The following is a 20,779-nucleotide window of genomic DNA, read 5'->3' as shown; positions in this document are numbered from 1 at the left end:
CTCTCAGGGGGCTGTTGTTTCCAGGAGGTGGGCTGGTTTCTGGGGATGTTTCCTGGGGTGGAGGTTGATCCCTGGGGGTGGTTTTGTTCCTGGAGGGTGTCTCCCCTTCTCCTGGAGGGGGGTAATCCTGGGGGGTTTCTCCCCTTCTCTCTGGGGGTGGTGTTGATCCCTGGGGGTGTCTCCCAGGGGATGGTTTGGTTCCTAGACGGTGTCTCCCCTTCTCCCGTGGTGGCGGAGGCGGGTCCAGCCCCTGCCGTCTCATCATTTCTCGTTTCATTCCCTTTATAGGAAATGTATGTGCGGAGCTGGGGGGGCTGCCCGGAGCCAGCGGGGCGGCGGCTCCCGCCCACAGGGGGCTACAGGAGGGGCAGAGGGAGGCCGCTGCCGGGCAGGGCGGGGTTTCTCTCCAGGGCTGGCCGCCGGCTCTCGCTCGTTCTCCGGCCAGTGTCAGGCGTTGGGTCCCGTCCGAGCCCGGGCCGGGCCAGGAGCCGCCATGACGGGCAGGTAACGGAGAGCGGGGCGCTCCCCCCGGGATGGGGTCACTCGCCCCGGGCGGACCCGAGGGCGGCGGGGGAGCCGGGTGCGGGGCTCGGCCTGGCTGGGGCTCTGCGACCGGGCCGGGCGCCGAGTGCAGCGGCTGTGGGCGCCCCCTGCCTGGGACCCGCCGCCCGCTGCTCCCCGTGGGGCGCCCTGGCTCGCCGCCCTCTCCCCCGCAGCTGCCCAGCCCGGGCCCGACTTCCCGCCCTGCCCTCAAGGTCGTTCCGAAGTAGCTGCGCTGAAGTCAGCGGCGCTACACCTGTGTAAACGCGTTGCGAGCGGCGCCGCGGGGAGCTGGGCTGTTTCCCGGGGGCTGGGACTGCAGGGGGAGGCTGTTTGCGTTCCTGAGGGGCTCTGGCGGCCGGGCAGGCAGGACCCGCAGCGCAGCCTGCGCACACCCGAGGGCTGTACAAGAGCTGCGCTTGGGGGTGAGGGGCCAAACTCAGGGGTGGAGGAGCACAGCGCCTTTCTGTCCTCTTGCAAACGGCTGCCCCGTTTGGAGTATTGTGCGTGTCATTTGGCCAGAGCCTTATTCAGAAACGGGAGAAGACAATACATGCGCCCTGTACTGTGTGCTCAGGGGACCAAAGACCTTAAATATGCCCTGGGGGTGGGGAAAGAGGGCGGGGTAGGAGGAGAGAAGTGCAGGATTTGGGAGAGTTGGTCAAGAAAGGGAGATGATGAAGGTTTGTGTTTATATTTGTAAAGTGTGCAGTACTTCCCCAGTGTCTAAACTAAAGTTAGCTTTAATTCCAGGGTGGGGCTCTGGTGACTTGAGCTTTACTCTCAGAGTTTATAAAGTTTGAGATTGAATTGCAGTTATGTAATTCACAATTGTTACTTATTTATACATATAATTATCTTTCCTCCAATAAAATGCTGCTATCTGTGATCCCTTCTGCTCTGAGTCTGGGCAGCTGGCTCTGCCCAGTTGGCCCTGAGTCTCAGAGGTAGGTGTTCTGAGCGCAGAACTGACAGATGAACACAGGGCTGGCTCCAGGGTTTTGGCCGTCCCAAGCAGCCAAACAAACAAACAAACAAAAAAGCCGCGATCGCGATCTGCGGTGGCAATTCGGCGGGAGGTCCTTCGTTCCGAGCAGGAGTGAGGGACCGACCGCCAAATTTGCCGCCGAACAGCTGGACGTGCCGCCCCTCTCCGGAGTGGCCGCCCCAAGCACCTGCTTGGTAAGCTGGTGCCTGGAGTCGGCCCTGGATGAACATCTTGAGCCCAGTTCCCCTCTCCCTTTAACCAGTTTGATACCGTGACTCAGCAGAGTTACTGCAAATTTGTACTAGTGTAAGTGAGTTGAGAATCTGAGCGCTTGGTAGTTCTAATCCCAGCTCTAACATTTTGGGAGGATTTAGGCAAGTGTAGCTGATCTTCCGCATTTTCTCCTTTGTAAAATGAACTTACTTTAAAGGAGTATTGTGAGAGTTAACTGATGTTCGTAAAGTGGTTTGAAGGTTAAAAGCATTAAATATGAGTATGAACTTCTAAAATGGTGCATTGTAGGAATTCTCTCCTGCTGAATCCTAGTGTCCTTAGCCCTACTATATTGCAGTGGTTTTTAAGCATCACTTCTTTTCACAGCTAAGAACAGTTAAGAGAGTCTGGGGAATTTATTTTTTAAGTACACCTCTACCCCAATATAATGCGACTCGATATAACATGAATTCAGATATAGTGCGGTAAAGCAGTGCTCCGGGGGGGCGGATCAAAGCAAGTTCGATATAACATGGTTTCACCTATAATGCGGTAAGATTTTTTTTGGCTCCCGAGGACAGCTTTATATTGGGGTAGAGGTGTACAAAGAATAGAGAAAGCCATGAGTGTAAACTTGGACTGTGTCTTCTCTGATTTGTACAGTACCTAGCCCATTGTGGAGATACTGGAAAGAATAATATTGTAAATAATTATCACGTGCTCATATCTAAAATATGGGTAAATGTTCATAGTTTGTACAGTGGATGATGATAGACCAGGGGTCAGCAACCTATGGCACGCGAGCCGATTTTTGATGGCACACGGCGGCAGGCTGAGCGGCTCAGGCCACCGCCGCTCTGGGGTTCCGGCTGCTGCCCTGTTGCCAGCCAGGGTCCCGGCCGCCAGCCCCACTCAGCGCCTGCTGCTAGCCTGGGAACCCCCAAGGAACCCCAGGCCGGCAGCGGGCTGAGCAGGCCGGCAGCTGAGACCCCGGCTGTCAGGAGCCGGCAGCCGGAACCCCAGAGTGGCGGCGGGCTGAACCGCTCAGCCCGCTGCCGGTCTGGGGTTCCATTCACTCAGCCGGCTGCGGGCTGAGCGGGGCCAGCGGGAGGCTGAGTGGCTCAGTCCGCTGCCAGTCTGGGATGCCGGCTGCCGGCCCCTTGCCAGTCGGGGTCCCAGCTGCCTGCCCCGCTCAGCCTCCTGCCAGTCTGGGTGAATGGAACCCCAGGCTGGCAGCGGGCTGAGTGGTGCCAGCAGCCGGGACCTCAGACCGGCAGCAGACTGAGCCGCTCAGCCCGTTGCCGGTCTGAGGTCCTGGCCACAGGTCCCCTTCAGCCCGCCAGTTGCCCCGCTCAGCCCAGACTGGCAGCGGGCTGAGCAGGGCCTGGGATCCTTGTCTGGGGTTCCAGCCACCAGCCCTGCTCAGCCCGCTGCCGGACTGGGGTTCTGTGCGCCAGCTCCTGCCAGCCGGGATCCCCGCCGCTGGGATCTTGGATGCCGGCCCCCCTCAGCCCGCTACCAGCCTGGGGTTCTGCTCACCCAGGCCGGCAGGAGGCTGAGCGGGACTAGCGGCTGGGACCCCGACTGGCAAGGGGCCAGCAGCCGGAACCCCAGACTGGCAGCAGGCTGAGTGCCGCTGACACCCCAGACTGGCAGCGGATTGAGCCACTCAGCCCCCCGCCGGCCCTGCTCAGTCCGCTGCCGTCTGAGTGAATGGAACCCCAGACCGGCAGGGGGCTGAGCAGGGCCAGCGGCTATACCCCAGACCGGCAGTCGGCTGTGCGGGGCTGGTGGCTGGAACCTCAGACAAGGATCCCAGGCAAGGATCACACTAAATTGATAAGATCTGCATTTTAATTTTATTTGAAATGAAGCTTCTTAAATATTTTTAAAACCTTATTTACTTTAAATACAACAATAGTTAATTTATATAGTATAGACATAGAGACCTTCTACAAACGTTAAAATGTATTACTGGCACGGGAAACCTTAAATTACAGTGAACTTGGCACACCATTTCTGAAAGGTTGCCGACCCCTGTGATAGACTGATGTGCATATGTGGGTGTATTTGGTGCATATATATTAGCTCTCCTCCAGTCTGTTACAGAATGGGATTTTTTTTTTTTTTTGTATCCCAGAACCTCAACTGCTGCTACCTCATGGGCTCAGTGTTGGCTCTTATAACTTGTGAATATACCGGACATGTTGTGCATATATTCCACTTACTTAGGAGAGGATTAAGCTAAAAGTGCTAGAAATTCTGGCATTGTTGGTGAGCATCTGTCCAGCTCTTGAATGGCATTGGGGAGAGAGGAGGTAAATCTGGGAAGAATTTAGACTATGAACCAAGCTGATTGTGTCATATAGGTACAGTGTGTGATAATGTTTAAAATGATATGTTCCACATGAGGCAAGGATCATTCAAGTTTAGGGGCAAGGGAAGTTACTTTGTGGTATTTGAAAAAACTGTGGGTTGTCTTTTTTGAGTTACCTGAGGAGTGCCATACTCTTCAGTGTTTCTCAAATGTGTCCACCAGGGGCTTTTCTTATGGCCACGGCCTCCTGAGCTGTGATGGGGTGGGGGTGGGTGGCAAAATAGTGGCTCCTCTCCCTCCCTGTTGCTCCTGAACGCACTGCCTTGATGTTGATTGCTGGGACTGCTAGCAGGGGTTGGGCTCTGCCCCCATCTGGAGACACCTGGGGCACAACGCTGGAGGAGCAGGCAGCCAGTGAATTCCCCACCTTCTCAGGGCAGTGGGGCTCAGGCTTTGGGTCTCACAGCAGGTTCCGGCTGAAGGACTTTGGGTTCCAACTCTAGACTCTGGCTGTGTGGCGGCAGTCCTCAGGCTCTGGCCTTGGGGCCTCAGGCTCCACCCCCCCACTGCCTCCCCCAGCTCTCCACCCACCAACCCCCATTGCCCCTGCTGCCTCCCCTGACCCCCCCCCCTCCCATCCAGGGCTTAATTTGTCCCCAGGCTTGGGCGGGCTGAGTAAGTCTGCTGTGAAAAGTGATACAGTACTTGCATGTTTGTTAATATCAATTTTCACAACAGACTTACTAACTAGCAATAAATAAATTACAATGATTTGGACATGTATGTGCGCATATTTATTTATTAGTTTTTCCTAAAGCTAATTAACTATTTTAGGGAAAAGTGTGAGAGGGCCACCAGCAAGAGTTGGTGGCCATGCTCCGAGGCTACCAAAAAATTTGTCCTGAGACCCCTGCTCTAGGTGCCCCGACCCATCCAATCCAGTTTGCCAAATCCAGTGATCATGGTAATAAATTTATTAAACCCTTTTGTGCCATTGTCTTGTGCATATTCAGAGCCCTGCCTTTTAAGGCATCAACATAGTTTTCAGTGCCACAATGTGACATAGAACATGAGGCTTTGTGGAACATTCCAGAGTACACAAGCCACTGTAATGTGTGTAGTTCCCTAAAATAATGTAGGATTTTTACCTTCTTCCCCTCTCAAAGTTAATACAAATGGCTAATTTCTTGGATTTCTTATATAGAGTGGGTTTTGGCATGAGCCTCCAAATAGTGAAGTGCACAGACATGTGGGTGCCCTATTGTTTAATGTTTTGAAAAAAAAATTAACCTGGAAAACTTGTCAATTATGAAAATGTATAACTTCATGGCTTCCATTGCTTCCTCTGCCATTGAACAGTTTCTCATTCTTTTGTGGGAATTCTCAAAGACAAATATTTATTATGGTTCTGTGTTAACTGGGTTTTTTTCTCCCTAAAAGAATAATGAAGTTGGGACTTGATCCTGCAATGTGCTGAGCATTCTGTCTCCAGTCCCGTGAAGTGAATAAGCTTAACTTTAACCATGTGAGAGGTCAGTAGGTCTGCTCATCTCCTTGCATTATTGAGTCCTGGGTGAGCACAGTGCCTGGTAGGATTGGGCCCTTAGATTCTACAGAAGGGTTTCCAACCCCCAGCAAACAACTTCACAGCACCAGCTTTAGACTAATGGTTTTAAAACTTATTTGATCATGCCCCCACTTCTTTGTCTCTGTAGTAGTTTCCCCTCACCTCGGTGCCCAGCCAGCAGCTGCTGCTCTCTGGCTGCCCAGCTCTGAAGGCAGAGTAGAGAGTGGCGGCTGCTGGCTAGGTGCTCTCCTCTGAAGGCAGCGCTGCCACAAGCAGCAGCGCAGAAGTAAGGGTGGCATGGTATTGTATTGTCCCCCTATTTCGCTGCTGCTGGTGGCGGTGCCGCCTTCAGAACTGGGTGGCTGCCTTCAGAGATCCAGCTGCCCAGCTCTGAATGGAAAGAGTCCAGCGGAGGGCAACAAAAATGATTAGGGGGCTGGAGCACATGAGTTATGAGGAGAGGCTGAGGGAACTGGGATTGTTTAGTTTGCAGAAGAGAAGAATGGGGGGTGGGTGGATTTGATAGCTGCTTTCAACTACCTGAAAGGGGGTTCCAAAGAGGATGGATCTAGACTGTTCAGTGGTACCAGATGACAGAACAAGGAGTAATGGTCTCAAGTTGCAGTGGGGGAGGTTTAGGTTGGATATTAGGAAAAACTTTTTCACTAGGAGGGTGGTGAAGCACTGGAATGGGTTACCTAGGGAGGTGGTGGAATCTCCTTCCTTAGAGGTTTTTAAGATCAGGCTTGACAAAGCCCTGGCTGGGATGATTTAGTTGGGATTAGGTCCTGCTTTGAGCAGGGGGTTGGACTAGATGACCTCCTGAGGTCCCTTCCAACCCTGATAGTCTATGATTTAATGTGTGCAGAAAGTTTTTTTTTTTTTAATCCCAAAGTTTCTCATACACCCCCAGAATACATTCCATGCTCTGCTCCCAGTTTGAGAACCTCTGCTCTACACTGCATTACTAATGAAGGCAAAGTGTTGTATGACATTTGCAAAATAGTAGTCTCTTTGGAATATATAGTACTGACAAGTTACAATCTTTTTCAGTTCTGGAGCTGTTGAGATTCCAGTACAGTAGAACAAGATGAGCTATTCCAAAATTGAGTTTCTGCATAATACTGATCAGTGTGGACACACCTGGAGCTAAAAAATACCATAAATAGCTTTTTGGTTTAAAAATTGCATGATCTTGTTCTGTGACACTGGAAGAAAGAGGAAATTAAACAGACTGAGAAAGAGGTAGTGCTGACACAGTGGAAAAGAGATAGAGAAAAAAAAACAAATAAGAGGGTACAAAAACCTGCTGCTAGGTTCCATGATTATCTGTGCTATATCAATAGCAAAGAGATAGAAAAGAAAGCATTGCAGAAGGAAAAAACAGGGAACTGAATTTTCATTTTAAAAATGGTTCTAGCCCTTGTAGTATTGAAGATAACTTTCTGAATGTAATTAGCTACAGTAATTAGGCTTATTTAATTACCTGAGGGGTAACATGAGGGGAATGTCCAATTAATTAAAATTACAATAAGAATGTATACATGGTACTTAAACTGTAATCTCTTTGGAGCAGGGACAGTCTGTTTACTGTGCTAGGCACTGTACAGAGTCCTGGTTTATGATAGCAGCTCTTACATGTTTCAGTAATATAAATAAGTGTTTTTTAATGTGAAAGTATCACTGTAAATGACTGCTTTGGTTGTATATTGAACAATGCATTTTTAAATATTACATTTATTATTTTTCAGTGTGGGAGGGCCTGGGCTGAAACAGAGAATGCAAAAGATTTTTGGGATTTGGGGTCATGAGAGGAATAAAAAAAGATAACTGTGGTGGGTAAACTGGAATATGTGAATAATAATCTTGACTGCCACTGATTAACTTAATGACTCCACTTCTCATTGCCTTGGTTTACTAATCTGTAAAATGAATATAATCATAATTAGTTGCTATATCATTTTATAGATTATTAAACCACAACACTGAAAAGTGGAGTCATTAAGTTAATCAGTGGCAGTAAGATTTGTTTACAAATTCTGATCTGTGAACAGTGTGAAGTTTAAAAGGATACAGTCAATTTAAAAATCGCTTCTGGCCAAAAATACCAGCTACTGTTACAAGTAACGTCCTAAGATACTAGAACGGAGTAAGATTGGAGAACCCTATTTTCTTTAGGGTTTAGTTTGTTTAAAGAAACAATCTCATAATTAAAACTTGTAAGGCAATTTGAGAATCTCAGGTGAAATATGCTATGTATATTGTGACAAAGTTCCTCCTCTATCACGGTGGGTCCTGCACTTATTGGCAGATTTTCTTGCCTCAGAGATTCACCATGTGGGTTAGGGAGCAGCCCAGAGACCTTCCCCTCTGGAAGAACCCACAGTCTAGGTCAATTGGGAGGAACCCAGGCCCACCCTCTACTCCAGGTTCCAGCCCAGGGCCCTGTGGACTGCAGCTGTCTATAGTGCCTCCTGTAACAGCTGCATGACAGCTACAACTCCCTGGGCTACTTCCCCAGGGCCTCCTCTAAACACCTTCCTTAGTCTCACCACAGGACCTTCCTCCTGGTGTCTGATAACACTTGCACTCCTCAGTCCTCCAACAGCATACCCTCTCAGCACCTTGCACTTCTTGCTCCCAGCTCCTCACACCACAAACTGAAGTGAGTTCCTTTTAAAACCCAGATGCCCTGATTAGCCTGCCTTAATTGATTCTGGCAGCTTCTTCTTAATGGCCTCAGGTGTCCTAATTAGCCTGCCTGCCTTAACTGGTTCTAGCAGGTTCCTGATTACTCTAGTGCAGCCCCTTCTCTGGTCACCCAGGGAACAGAAAACTACTCATCCAGTGACCAGTATATTTGCCCTCTACCAGACTCCTGTACCCCACTGGTCTGGGTCTGTCACAACATATAAAGTATAATGAAGTGTGTTTTAAGCAACCATCTGTCCACAAGCTTTTTATTAACAAGGAAAGGGAGATATTACTGTGCACATGATTCTCTTTACGGTGATTCTCTTTATGAAGTAATTGCAAGTAAAATGAGTGGAGTGTGATGGGGAAGATGGAGGGCCAGGGCTTGTCTACACTTACAGCACTGTAGCAGCAGTGAAGATGTTACCTATGCAGATGGAAGAGCTGCTCCCATTGGTGTAGGTACTCCACCTACCCTAGAGGTGGAAGCTATGTCAATGGGAGAAGCCCTCACCTTGACATAGCACTGTCTACACTGGGGGTTATATCAGTTTAACTACATTGCTCAGAGGTATGGATTTCCCACACCCCTGAACGACATACCCTGTTTCCCCGAAAATAAGACATCCTCCGAAAATAAGGCCTACTTACAGTTTTGCCTCTCGTTGTAATATAAGGCATCCCCCCGATAATAAGACCTCCCCGATAATAAGGCATCCACCGATAATAAGGCATTTTTCATTTCTGAAAAATAAGACATCCCCTGAAAATAAGACCTAGCGCATCTTTGGGAGCAAAAATGAATATAAGACACTGTCTTATTTTCGGGGAAACAGGGTAGTTATACTGACATAGCAAGCCTCAGTAATTACAAGAAGAATTGTGACTGCAAACAAGAGCACTAATGCAGAGCTTGTCTGTCTGAATTATGAACAACCACTCTTGGTCTTCTGGGTTGAAAAATGCATTTTTAATTTAATCTTATTTTTATCTTTCTATTTAAACCTGCCCTCTGAGGCTAGCGGAGTAAATTTTAACTCACTGGAAAGTCCTGAGAGATTTATTGGACAATCATTGAGCTGCTTCTCTTGGGAGCTACTCATCTATGCCTAAGAGAAGTGTGGCAGCCTTCTCTTTAGTTTAATCTCAGACAGTGATATGTTAATAAGGTTTTGACATCAGTCCTGTCTCTTGAAGGTGACCTGCAGATGTGGGGATGGTGGAGAACTGGGCTGGAGCCCTTTTTAGCTTGTGAGGTATAAAGAGAGCCCTAAAGCTTTTTCTTAAAAAAAAAAAAAAAAAAAAAAAAAAAAAAGATTTAAATAATAGTTTGGTTCATTTTGAAAGCTTCTCCTTCCATTGCCATTTGTTTTTTACATTAGATGTTCAGGTTCTGTCTAGTGTGAAAGACTGTGATGACTGTTGTGCCAGTGAAATAGTGACAGTCTGAAAGCTGAGCATTTGAGAGTGGAAGGGATTTTTAGTCAGACTGTTCTAAAACATGTTGATTAGTCTTAAAGTTAAGTGGGTTTTAACATTTTGAAAAAAGAACACACTTGTTAATTATTTGACATTTTCACCCCCAATTAAAGGTAAGAGATCTACTGTATACATCCTCCAAGACGAAGACGTCCTAAGAGATCCTTCAGCAATACCAGGAAAGATCAGAGCTGGCATACCTGATATTTCTAAAGTTAAAAGCAAGCAGAAAATGCCATTTTGAAAATTAAAAAAAATCAGGTCTTCATTATACATCATAAAGAAGTAAAATAATATAAAAAATGCACAAGTGCAATTTAAAAAAAATTCTTTGCAGGTCACCTGTAGGTGCAGGCAGTCTGAAATACTTGAAGAAAGGTAGGAGGAACTGAAGGTGAGGATGCTGCTGCTTTCTTCTCTTTGAAACGATGATGTTCTTCATCCCTGCCTGTTTTTTTGGATTCCAGTATAAACTACTTCTCTCATAAATTTTAATGTCAGAAGGGACCACTGTTGGTCACTCCCTGTTAAATAGTTGTGCAAATCATTCCTCTCATATTATTTCTAGAGCTTGCCAGACTGTAGATATAATATATGTAATATTTCATTACTTCCTTGAAAATCCCCTGTTTTATTGTAAAATAAATAAATCATAGATTATAATGGCCCTGGGATTGGTTTTCTTGGACTGTGCTGCTTCTGATGTGATGATATTCTAGCCTGGATGTTCCTGTCATCCTCTATTCTGTTCTTTTGTTCCTTTAAGGAATCGACTTTTGTGGTCTCAGAATATTTTTAGTCCCATTTGTGTAATGTGATCCTCTCTTCCTCTAGAGGGTGGGAGGCAGGAGTGGTGTAAGGGTGGGCGCCTGGCTGAAACCCTGCTCAGTTCCCAGCAGAGTGAGTGCTCTGGAGGCTGGAATGTGAAGTATGTTCCTTTTCTCAGCTTCCTGATCTTGCACGGAATGCAACTCTTGCAGACTACAGTGTATCTGGAGAGCAAGAATCTTCATGCTTTCGCTGTTGGGGGTATGCTTTATCTACATGGAGTGAAGGGTTCTGCTGATTGCAACATCATACATACATCATAAACATCATGCATACCTCATATTGTGTGATGCACCATCTTGCAGGGGACCAACTTAGAGTAGCCAGGATCTGATATTAGTCTGCAGTAAAGGACTGAGTTCTTTGCTCGGAGATCACTGACCTCTTTTGCATTTCTACTGTTGTTCTGTTCTGGTTTGACTGAGGAGCATTATTGGTTTAAGTGGATAAGTTACTTGAAGAATGAGATTTTTAAATTCATCTCTTGGAAAATGGAGCATGTGTAGATTCTGTGTGCAAATCTGACACAGAATTAATGTTTGGTGCCGATCCTACCCACTGGCTTCAGTTGGTCATACCAGTGGGATACAGGAACAAAAGAATCTGGTTTGTTAGAATTGTAACAGAATGGCAGATGATGGGTAACAAGCAGCACTTGGGCAGGATTCTGTCTATCCTGATTTAGCACTTCTGAGAAATAAGCGAAACTCCCAGAAGGAAAGTGACTCACTGACATTTCAGTGCTTTTGTTCTCTCCAGTTGTCTTTCTGCACTCCCCTTCACAGTGGCATTGGGTGCTATGGCTGGCATGAGACTGCGGGGGCTGGCGTCCTCTAAGCTTTACCAACGCCGGCAGGATCGGCTGAGTGGCACAGGGTCACTGCTGAAAGATGAGACACGGGCAACAGCTGGGATACCTGGGTAGGTCTCTGAGACAAAGGGAATGGGATTGTTGGAATGTTTCTTAAGGCTCCATACATTTCTTTTGAAGCAGGCGGTGTCTGCAGACAGGCTCAGATTAGTGTATTTTTATTTTCGGATAGTTTATGAAGGAAAAGGTTTTCCTGGCACGGAAGCTTTCAGTTTGTAACAATAACAGGAAAGGGACAATGGCGAACCTTTCCCATTTGAAGCAACATACAGGGATCTTCAGACCCAGCAATGTTTCTGGTCTTGCTAATAGTGAGGGTTTTAGGCACTGTGCTAGAACAAGGACCTAGTGTAAAATGCTGTAGTTGTTTTAAATGCTGAAAAGGTTTTAGCATTGTTTGATTTCAGGCACATTTCTCCACATACATTGTTAAGAATGAGGCAATTGATTTTACATATTGTAAATAACTTTGCAGTTTTCCAGCTTACTGAGCACCCTGTGGTATTAGTCAAACTGTCAAGAATTAGGTCAATTTTATTTTGGTTCCGCTTGGAAGAGCTCTGAGGAGCAGCAGAGGTGGACACTGGAGCTATTGCATTGGGGAAGAGGGCAGTGGTATGCAAGAGAGAGAATTCTCTCCTTCAGCAGCCAGAGGTGGTTTGAGGCTTCAAATTTATCAGACACTTACTATGTGGTGAAGAATAAAATGGAGTCTCAAGTAGAATCCAGTGACAGCACCCTGCTAGCAGTCTTAGTACCTTCTGTTTCCCAGTTGTTCATCGGTGGCCTGGATTCTCATCTTGAACAGCTGGGTCCTTCATCTTAGTTTAGTCCCCGCCTTTTAGCCCTCTGGCTGTTAAGTATCTGGTGAAATTTTCAAGCTTTATGTTCAAAGGGGTGAGGGTGAGTGAGTGTATGTATCTGTGGTTTGGATATGGATGGGGTAAGTGTGCAAATAAGAGGGAGAGAGAGGCTAATAGGATAAGTTAGAAAAGAGAAGTAGGGTACTGAAAGAGAGATGGGGGGGGGGACAATGTAGGAGATAGAGATTACAGTGTACAGAAAAGGAGAGGGAAAAGGATGTAAGGGGTTGGTTGGGAAGAAGGTGAAAAGGAAACAGATACTGAAACAATGCAGAAAAAATACACCAGGATCTATGATAGAAAATAAAAGAGAATGTGAATTGAAACTAGAAAGGGTAAGAAGATAGTCATTTTGCTAGTTAATATATTTTCATAATGTAACAAGTTACATATAAATACAGTACACAAGTGTTATTCCTGTAAATTGCAGGGGTTATGGCAGAGTGGTTTAGATGAAGACCTAAGTATTTTTCACTGGGGCTAGTAGGCTTGGTCTTTAGACAAGTGGATGTGCAATAACACATTTTTCAAGCCTGACTTTTATGGTTTAAAAAAACCAAAAACTTTAAAATAATATCATTTTTACTCTACATCTTTTCCCTATTTTAATATAGCTCTCACAAGAGGCAGAAATTGTAACAAGTGTCAGCAGTACAAAGCTAATACAGGTATAGGAGAACAAGATAGATTTTATTCTGCCTTGTATGTCATTAAATCAAAATATAGCTGACAATTTTGTTAAGAGGTTGGTATTTGGAGAGTATTGCTGGGTTTTGTCATCATTGTGCCTGTTAAATGTAAAATGTATATGTGAGGCCACTACTGGAGATAAAAAGCACTAGCAAAGTCAGTGCAAACTAAACTAAAATTTCATACAGACAATTATTTGTTTATACTTCTCTATGTACTATACACTGAAATGTAAATACAGTATTTATATTCCAGTTCATTTATTTTATAATTGTATGGTAAAAACAAGAAAGTAAGCAGTTTTTCAGTACAAGTGTGCTGTGACAGTTTTGTATTTTTATGTCTGATTTTGTAAGCTAGTAGTTTTTAAGTTGGGTGAAACTTGGGTATGGAAGACAAATCAGACTCCTGAAAGGGATACAGTAGTCTGGAAAGGTTGAGAACCACTGATCTAGATTATAATTAGGCTACGTTTTAGTCACGGTTATTTTCAGTAGAAGTCATGGGCAGTAAAGAAAAATTCATGGCTCATGACCTGTCCATGACTTTTACTATATACTTCTAACTAAAACTTGGGCTGGGTGTGTGTGTGGATGCTCTGGAGGGGCAGTCTGGGGGCACCGTGGGTGTTGGGGGGGGGGTAGGCAGTGGCGGCCCGGGACCCCTGTTGGTGCTGGGGGAGAGAGGGAGGGTTGGCGGGACTGGCAGGCTCCCTACCTGGTTCCGACCGACATGTCCCTGCAGCTCCTAGGGGGAGGGGCGGCCAGGGGGGCTACTCGTGCTGCTCCAGCCCCAAGCGCCGGGAACCGCAGCCAATGGGAGCTGCGGGGGCGACGCCTGTGGGCGTGGGCACTGCACTGAGCCCCCTGGCACCTCCACCTAGGAGCTGCAGGGACATGCTGGCCCCTTCTGGGGAGCCCCCCAAGGTAAGTGCCGCCCTGCACCCCAACCTCCTGCCCCAGCCCTGAGCCCCCTCCAACACACCCAAACTGCTGCTGCGGCAGCTACAGAAGTCATGGAGGTCACAGAAAGTCACGAATTCCGTGACTTCTGTGACAGACACGCAGCCTTAATTATAATCTGGGGGGGGGGGGGAATTGCTTTCTGGGCTGTAAATGACTGTTTTTAAGTCTACTGTTTGCTTGCTGAGAATTCTTTTTTGAAGGATACTTTTTGTGGTTTCCTTCCCCAAAATATAAAAGGCCCCAATATTTAGTGCTCCTTCTTCAGGCAAATAACAATCCCAAGGCTGTGCTGATATCAGTTGATGATGGTGAATGACAGGCATATTTGGGCATGACTTTTTTTAATATATGTTATAGAATCCACTAAACTAACATAGCTATGGTAATTTTAGGTCCTTTCAAAAGATTTGATTGGGGAGAGGGAATGTATGTGTGTTGGAGGAATTAGTATTTACCAAATGGAAACAGGAAAAACGATCCCTGTAAACCTAAAGAGGGTATTTTAGTTATACGTAGTGAAGAGGAGAAATATAATCTGTTAAATGAAATTTATTTAAGATGACTGAAAAGGCAGGGGTCCTCTCAAGGATTGAACTCACAATCCAGGCCAATGCTCAAACCACTGAGCTATCCCTCCCTGCAACCTCACTTGAGGTTGTCCTTTGTACTTTCTTTGTAGTGCCAGCTATTTACCTTGCTCCCTTTCTCGATTCAGGGTCACCAACTCCACATCATTGCTGAGGTTTTTGGTGGAGATGTTTGAAAAGAGGAAGGAGCAGCAGCAAAGTCTTGCAACTGTTGGGTTTGTTTTAACAGTCTTCTCATCGTGAGAAGTCCCAGACTCTTCTTCTGGAGGGAGAGAAGCCCAATTTGCTGACTCTGTAAAATATTTCTAAATCTGATAGTGATTTAGCTTGTATGTCACCTGTAGCTACTGCCTGTAATTTTCACTTCACATAAAGTATGTTCAGAGGGTTTTACCAGAGTTTAGACCAGTGCGAGTGTCCAGCAGAACATACTTTTAAGAAGTCTGAGTATTTGTGTATTTATCTGAGAAACCTATTCCTGATTAGAATGGTACATAACATGCTCCCACGAAATTACTGCATTTTAAAACTGAGTCAGTAAAAGTTACGATGCAAACCGGTGAAGACTGGAAAATTCCTTGCTCAGGTGCTGCTCTGCTCTCGCATTGTTGTGCCATTTTCGGTCACAGTGCTGGAAGTTCAGGATGTTTTGTCATTTACTTTGTTTTAATTGTCTTTCCTGTCTTTGTGTTACAAGCTTATTATTTAAAGAGTGGGGACATCTGTGTTTGATATCTGAGTACAACACAGTAAATTAGTGAATTGCTTGGAATAAATGTAGCTTTTCTGGTTTGAGAGTATACTCTGTGAAAAAGACTTGTATTTTAGCATCTTGCGGTTGTTGCTGAGATTGTTTTAAAGTTAAAAGTGAGACTAAATCCCTTTTTTCTTTCTTTTTTCTTTTTGAGATCAAAGGAATAAATGTCTTAAATAAAACTGAAAGAAGTGTCAGGAGTGAAAAGCTAAAGAGAGTATAGAACTCAACTCATGGTTATGCAAGATCCATTGTTGTTAAATCCTCTCTATCTTACAGATACAAATCAGGGAACCCATTTATGATACAATTGTCCTCTGAGTTGGGTGCAACACAGCTGAGATTTATAATGTACTCAGGAACTTATGTTCCCTGCAGATTTCAGCTGTGTTGTAACTGAGGCAAGGAACAATCATGGTATCAATAGGTACCCCCATTGTAAGTGTTGTGTAGGTGGGGCCTCAATGGCTAAGAGAGCTCACCAACCAGCTGCAAATTCATTGCTTCCCAGAGGGGTGGAGTGGGGCAGAGAAGAGAAGAGGAGTAGGCCTTAGACTGTATGTGCTTGACCAGCTGAGCTCTTCTCTGCATTAGGAAAATTATTCTTAGAATGCAGGATGGCTCTAGGAACTGATCTCTAGATTTCTATCTGCCGTTTTACTCATTAATTTATTCCCTGGCATGACTGCCAAAATGGAACAGAGGTCCTTAACGCATGGAATCAGCTGAAAGTTTTTCTGTAACATGTGGAACATAGTTTAGCATTCTTTAAAACCGATAACTTTTCAGATGATCTCTATAGGGAATATTTGTTTGGCCTTATGTAAAACTATGTATAGTTCTTTGTACTTTTTGTAGTAGTTTTATTTTCCTGGTTACATACATTTTTTTTATTTGTTGCCTCTCATTGGCAAAGGGATTGTCCTTTTTCTCTCTCTCTGCAGGAATTATAAGGACTTTTACCATCACCCTTTACATTTTCTCTACTTAGTCTCCTTCCCAGTTCTGAGACCTGCATCATAGCTAGGCTTGGAAGGATTTGATTTTTATTGGTAAATATCAGTAAATGTCAATTTCACCGTACACACAAATGGACAGAAAAGTCCATCAATAATAATAGAAATTTACCAATAGATAAAGTAAAAATGCTGCATGAGAATTTAGTAGAATTTGATTCAAGGATATTTACTGTGTATATTTTTCCATGTGATGTTGATAATTTGTGTTTTTAATAATTATAAAGCTTTAACTTTTTGAATCTGAGCATCTGCTGTAATTTAAATAAATATTGTTGACCCCTCCCCATAATTTCCCACAACTGTGATTGATAAAAATTGAAAAAAAGACTTAAACCCCATAATTTTGCACAATGGTGAACTTTTAAATCAATAAAAATAAAAATACACATTGACATTATCTGTTGAAATTATAATATATAAAATCAAATTCTGTCAAGCCTAATCATAGCCAATGTCCTAGCCAGCTAGGACTGGAAGAGAGACTTCCATTAGTATTGGTTCTAGCTGGCTGGAGGAGTTGCATTGGAAAGATGCAAGGTACTTCTTCCCTTTTCTTCCCTCTGGGGTGTGTGCACGTGCATAGAATACACTGGCTTAATGCTACTCCCACCCTATGAGTAAGAGTTTGGGACTAACAACTGAGCATAGACTCCCTGCATGGCAGCACGTAGGATTACCAATAGGCCACTGGGCTGGACATACGGTATATTTGTGTGGTATATATTTTGGCTGTGTATGTAGTATGTAACTTTGTATACAGACATTTACTTACTATTTTTCCCCTCTAGATTACTAGGTCCTATTGTGCTTAATCTTTAAGGGACAGATCATTTGTATTTTTTGCACCTCTTGGGCCAGTATGATGACATCTGCACAGGCCTTGTGCTTATAATTTTCAAGGAAATCCTGTTTGCAGTTGCCAGTTTCTTTAAACTTAAATACTTTTATCAGTTAACTTTTTTTTCTCTTCCAAATCCCAGTTTAGACTATACTACCTAGTTTAGCTGTGAATCACCCTCTTTGCTGCTCCTCACAATCTAATACAGTAACAGGGATGTTGGGACATCTGGAATGGTCTTACAGGGTTCGGGGTTTGATGGTGTCTACAGTTGCTCTTTTGCAGTAAGAGTCATGGGTGTCGTGTGTGTATTAAAAACAAGTCCCATAACTTTTGACACTTTCTCATTTTTGTGAGTGGGTGAGCTGAATGAATTTCTTTGACAGCTGCAAGTTAAATCCTGAGCTGCATTTCAAGCTTGCATTTCAGGGTAAATAAAGAGGTTGGGGACAATAATGTGGCCACACAAAAGAACAGATCATTTGACTCTCAGTGGGAGCTCTAATTTCCTACAGGGTTATGAGGCTTTTTTACTGAAGGCCGTTTGTACTTCTACAGTCCTCAAAGCTATTTGCCTGAATAAGGGCCTTTACAGTCCTGGTTTCATGAATGAGGGGTTCAGAGATTAGACCCTAAATTTCCATTATCTTTTTTTTTTGCCGACACTCCCATGTGACTTTTCCCTAAAACCTCTCATGACAAATAGTTCTTAGTAGGAATTATCCCTTTAGACCTGGCTAAATCATCTGCATTTTACTCATCGCAGGAATACGACTGTGCAGATTGCAAGCTGAGGGCTCAAAACACAGTTGTCTAATGCCAGCCAGTTCCATTCTTGCAGTATTGGGGGGCAATAGGACCCAGTATAATGTCAGTGGAAGGTGGTGGGGAGCCAGGATCTTTCTGAGATAGCAACTAAAATAAATTTAAATCGGAAATGTAAGTAGCAGATCTTTTTAATAACTTAGTTTGTAATCAAGGACAACCAGAAACGTGCTTCGTTGTGCTTAGTGTTGGGCACATAGGGAGTATCATATCATACGTGGATCTCTGACAGTCATAAAGCTTAGAGGGTTAGCCATCTTGGTCCAAGGATATTAGAGAGACAAGGTGGGTGAGGTAAAGTAATATCTTTTATTGGGCCAACTTCTGTTGGTAAACGAGAGAACTTTTGAGCTATGCAGACCTCTTCTTGAGATTTGATATTACCTCACCCACCTTATCTCTCTAGTCATAGAAGCTGTCATTTCCCCCCACCCCTCTAGTCTCTTCCCATAATACAGAAGATGAATGAGAGGAGCAGTAATTACAGCTTTACACTTAGAATACTATCTGCCTTTTTTTATTGTTTATCTTTCTCCTTGATGGTTTCCTCTCCCCTTTCTCTCCTCCCCTCCCCCCGTTGTCTAGATCAAGCCTCTGAAACCAGGGACCAAGTGGTTTTTATTTTTTTATTTTTTTCCAGGTTTATTTGAGTGAGTGTTCAATGGTGGAATTATTGTATAAAATCCTGCCATTATGAACCTTCCTGGCCTGTAATTTAGGTGAAGCAAAGCTGTGGTTGGAAACAGAATTGATCAGATCCCAAAGATGGCCTCTGGGTTTTGCTACAAACACTGACATTTTGGGTTGACTGTTCCCGTGCTGCCCCAGCAGAGCTCAGGCAAATATCTGGAGTTTCTGTAAACCATGAGTTGTGGGCCACCAGGTTACAGGATTTCCTGTCTATTCATAATTTTGGTGAGATTCTAAGTGTAAAGGCCCATTTGTACTGCAGGGAGGAAACAAAATCAATTTTAATGTCTCTAAATTAGTACTATTGATTCTAATCTAATCAATGAGCCTGGTTCTCCTTTGGCTTATACCTATGCAAAATGGATGTAAAGTGTTTCCACCAGTGAGAGGGGAATTTTTATATTCACTTTGCAGGACTGTAGATGACTATACAAGACGCAGGGCATTGGAGAATCAGGCTTCTGTCTTCCATGTCTGTTTTTCTGCTGGCACCTCTGACTGGTCAGAGGAAAGAGAAGCTGCCACTACTAGAATACACTTATTGATTTCTTGTTTAAAATAAATATTTGCAGAAAACAAGATGACCCAGAATAATGTTAACAAAAGAAATCTAGGTGTCTACTGCAGCACAGATATTGACCCCTTGCTTTAGGGAAAGACAGAACAGCCACCACTGTGGTCTTTACTTCATGCTATGCATAAAATAAAAGATGAACTAGCATTACAAATAAAGTGAAAGAAGAGGAAGAAGAAATGTATGCAGACCATATGCAAGTGTTGATTAAAATTTTATATCACCCCCTCAAGTATTCTGTATATACAACATATGCTACAGGAAGGCTATTTTATAAATGTATGAGTGTCTTAAAAATATTAATTGGGTTTGTTTTTCATATGTATCAACCTGTAATGCTACCATCACTCCAACCATGCAGAGCTCAGAGGGAACAACAAAAACATCTTAAAAATAGCTTTTCTATACTTAAAAATGTTACCATGGATGATGTTGCATTCCATATGTTTATGGAAATACGCTTAGGAGTGTAAATATAATATAACTGGAATATGCGTTATGCAAAAGGTCTCTTGTAAAGGAATCATTACAAAGCTTATAATCTACTGAGTGTGTTCATCCTATTTGTATGTATGTATCATTCTTGTATCTGAAACTAAAAATATGAAGTATTTCTCTAAGGTCCTATTGTAATTATGTAAAGTGTGGCCATTAATAATGGCTTGGAATCTTTATAGCTCCCATTAACAAAGACAATTGGTTGTAAATGGCTCTGTGTACTCGCAAACCTTCCTAGGTACGTGCAGGCCAACCCTGAAAGAATGGAGAATGAGGTCTTACAGTGACATGTGATCATGTCACCTGGTACTGGAATCCATCTTAAACCTGGTGCTTTTCCATTTAGAAGGAAGTGTGGGAACCCAGAGAGAACTTATAAGAACTATGCCATTGGAAAGGATTGGGCCCAGACTAAGAAGGAGTCTAGTTTGTAAAAGAAGCTTATTGGAACATCTCTGAGATTTACCTGTGTTCAGTTTCTTAATACAGTGTTTCCCAAACTTGGGACGCCGCTTGTGTAGGGAAAGCCCCTGGCAGACCGGGCTGGTTTGTTTACCTGCCGCGTCCGCAGGTCCGGCTAATCGCGGCTCCCACTGTCCGCGGTTCGCTGCTCCAGGCCAATGGGAGCCGCTGGAAGCGGCAGCCAGTACGTCCCTTGGCCCGCGCCGCTTCCAGCAGCTCCCATTGGCCTGGAGCAGCGAACCGCGGCCACTGGGAGCCGTGATTGGCCGGACCTGCAGACGGGGCAGATAAACCGGCCCGGCCCGCCAGGGGCTTTCCCTACACAAGCAGTGTCCCAAGTTTGGGAAACACTGTCTTAATGTATTAGGCTTAGACTTGCGTGTTTTTGCTTTATTTTACTTGGTGACTTGCTTTGTTCTCTCTGTTATTACTTGAAACCACTTAAATCCTACTTTTTATTCTTAATAAAATCACTTTTGTTTATTATTGAACCCAGAGTAAGTGATTAATACCTGGG

General features: G+C 44.5%; 1 protein-coding gene across 5 annotated transcripts in view; it reads left to right on the top strand.

Moving 5' to 3' along the window:
- The first annotated feature begins 385 nt into the window (after nucleotides 1–385).
- LIMS2 (LIM zinc finger domain containing 2) overlaps nucleotides 386–20,779 on the top strand; it is a 52,188-nt gene continuing 31,794 nt past the window's right edge. For 2 of the 5 annotated variants that reach the window (XM_054039114.1, XM_054039113.1), the window contains exon 1: nucleotides 11,458–11,547. Coding sequence is in view for 1 of the 5 variants with exons in the window: in XM_054039115.1 (XP_053895090.1) it covers nucleotides 494–504 (11 nt within the window). In the remaining 4 variants the exon portion in view is untranslated. Of the gene's footprint in view, nucleotides 505–5,528; nucleotides 5,591–11,457; nucleotides 11,548–20,779 lie in introns of those variants that run through there. The other 3 variants (XM_054039118.1, XM_054039115.1, XM_054039116.1) reach the window with 3 other exon arrangements.

Source organism: Malaclemys terrapin, chromosome 9 (assembly GCF_027887155.1).
Source record: "Malaclemys terrapin pileata isolate rMalTer1 chromosome 9, rMalTer1.hap1, whole genome shotgun sequence".
NCBI lineage: Eukaryota > Metazoa > Chordata > Testudines > Emydidae > Malaclemys > Malaclemys terrapin.
The sequence above is the reverse complement of the archived record's forward strand: the minus strand, read 5'-3'. Positions and strand labels throughout refer to the sequence as shown.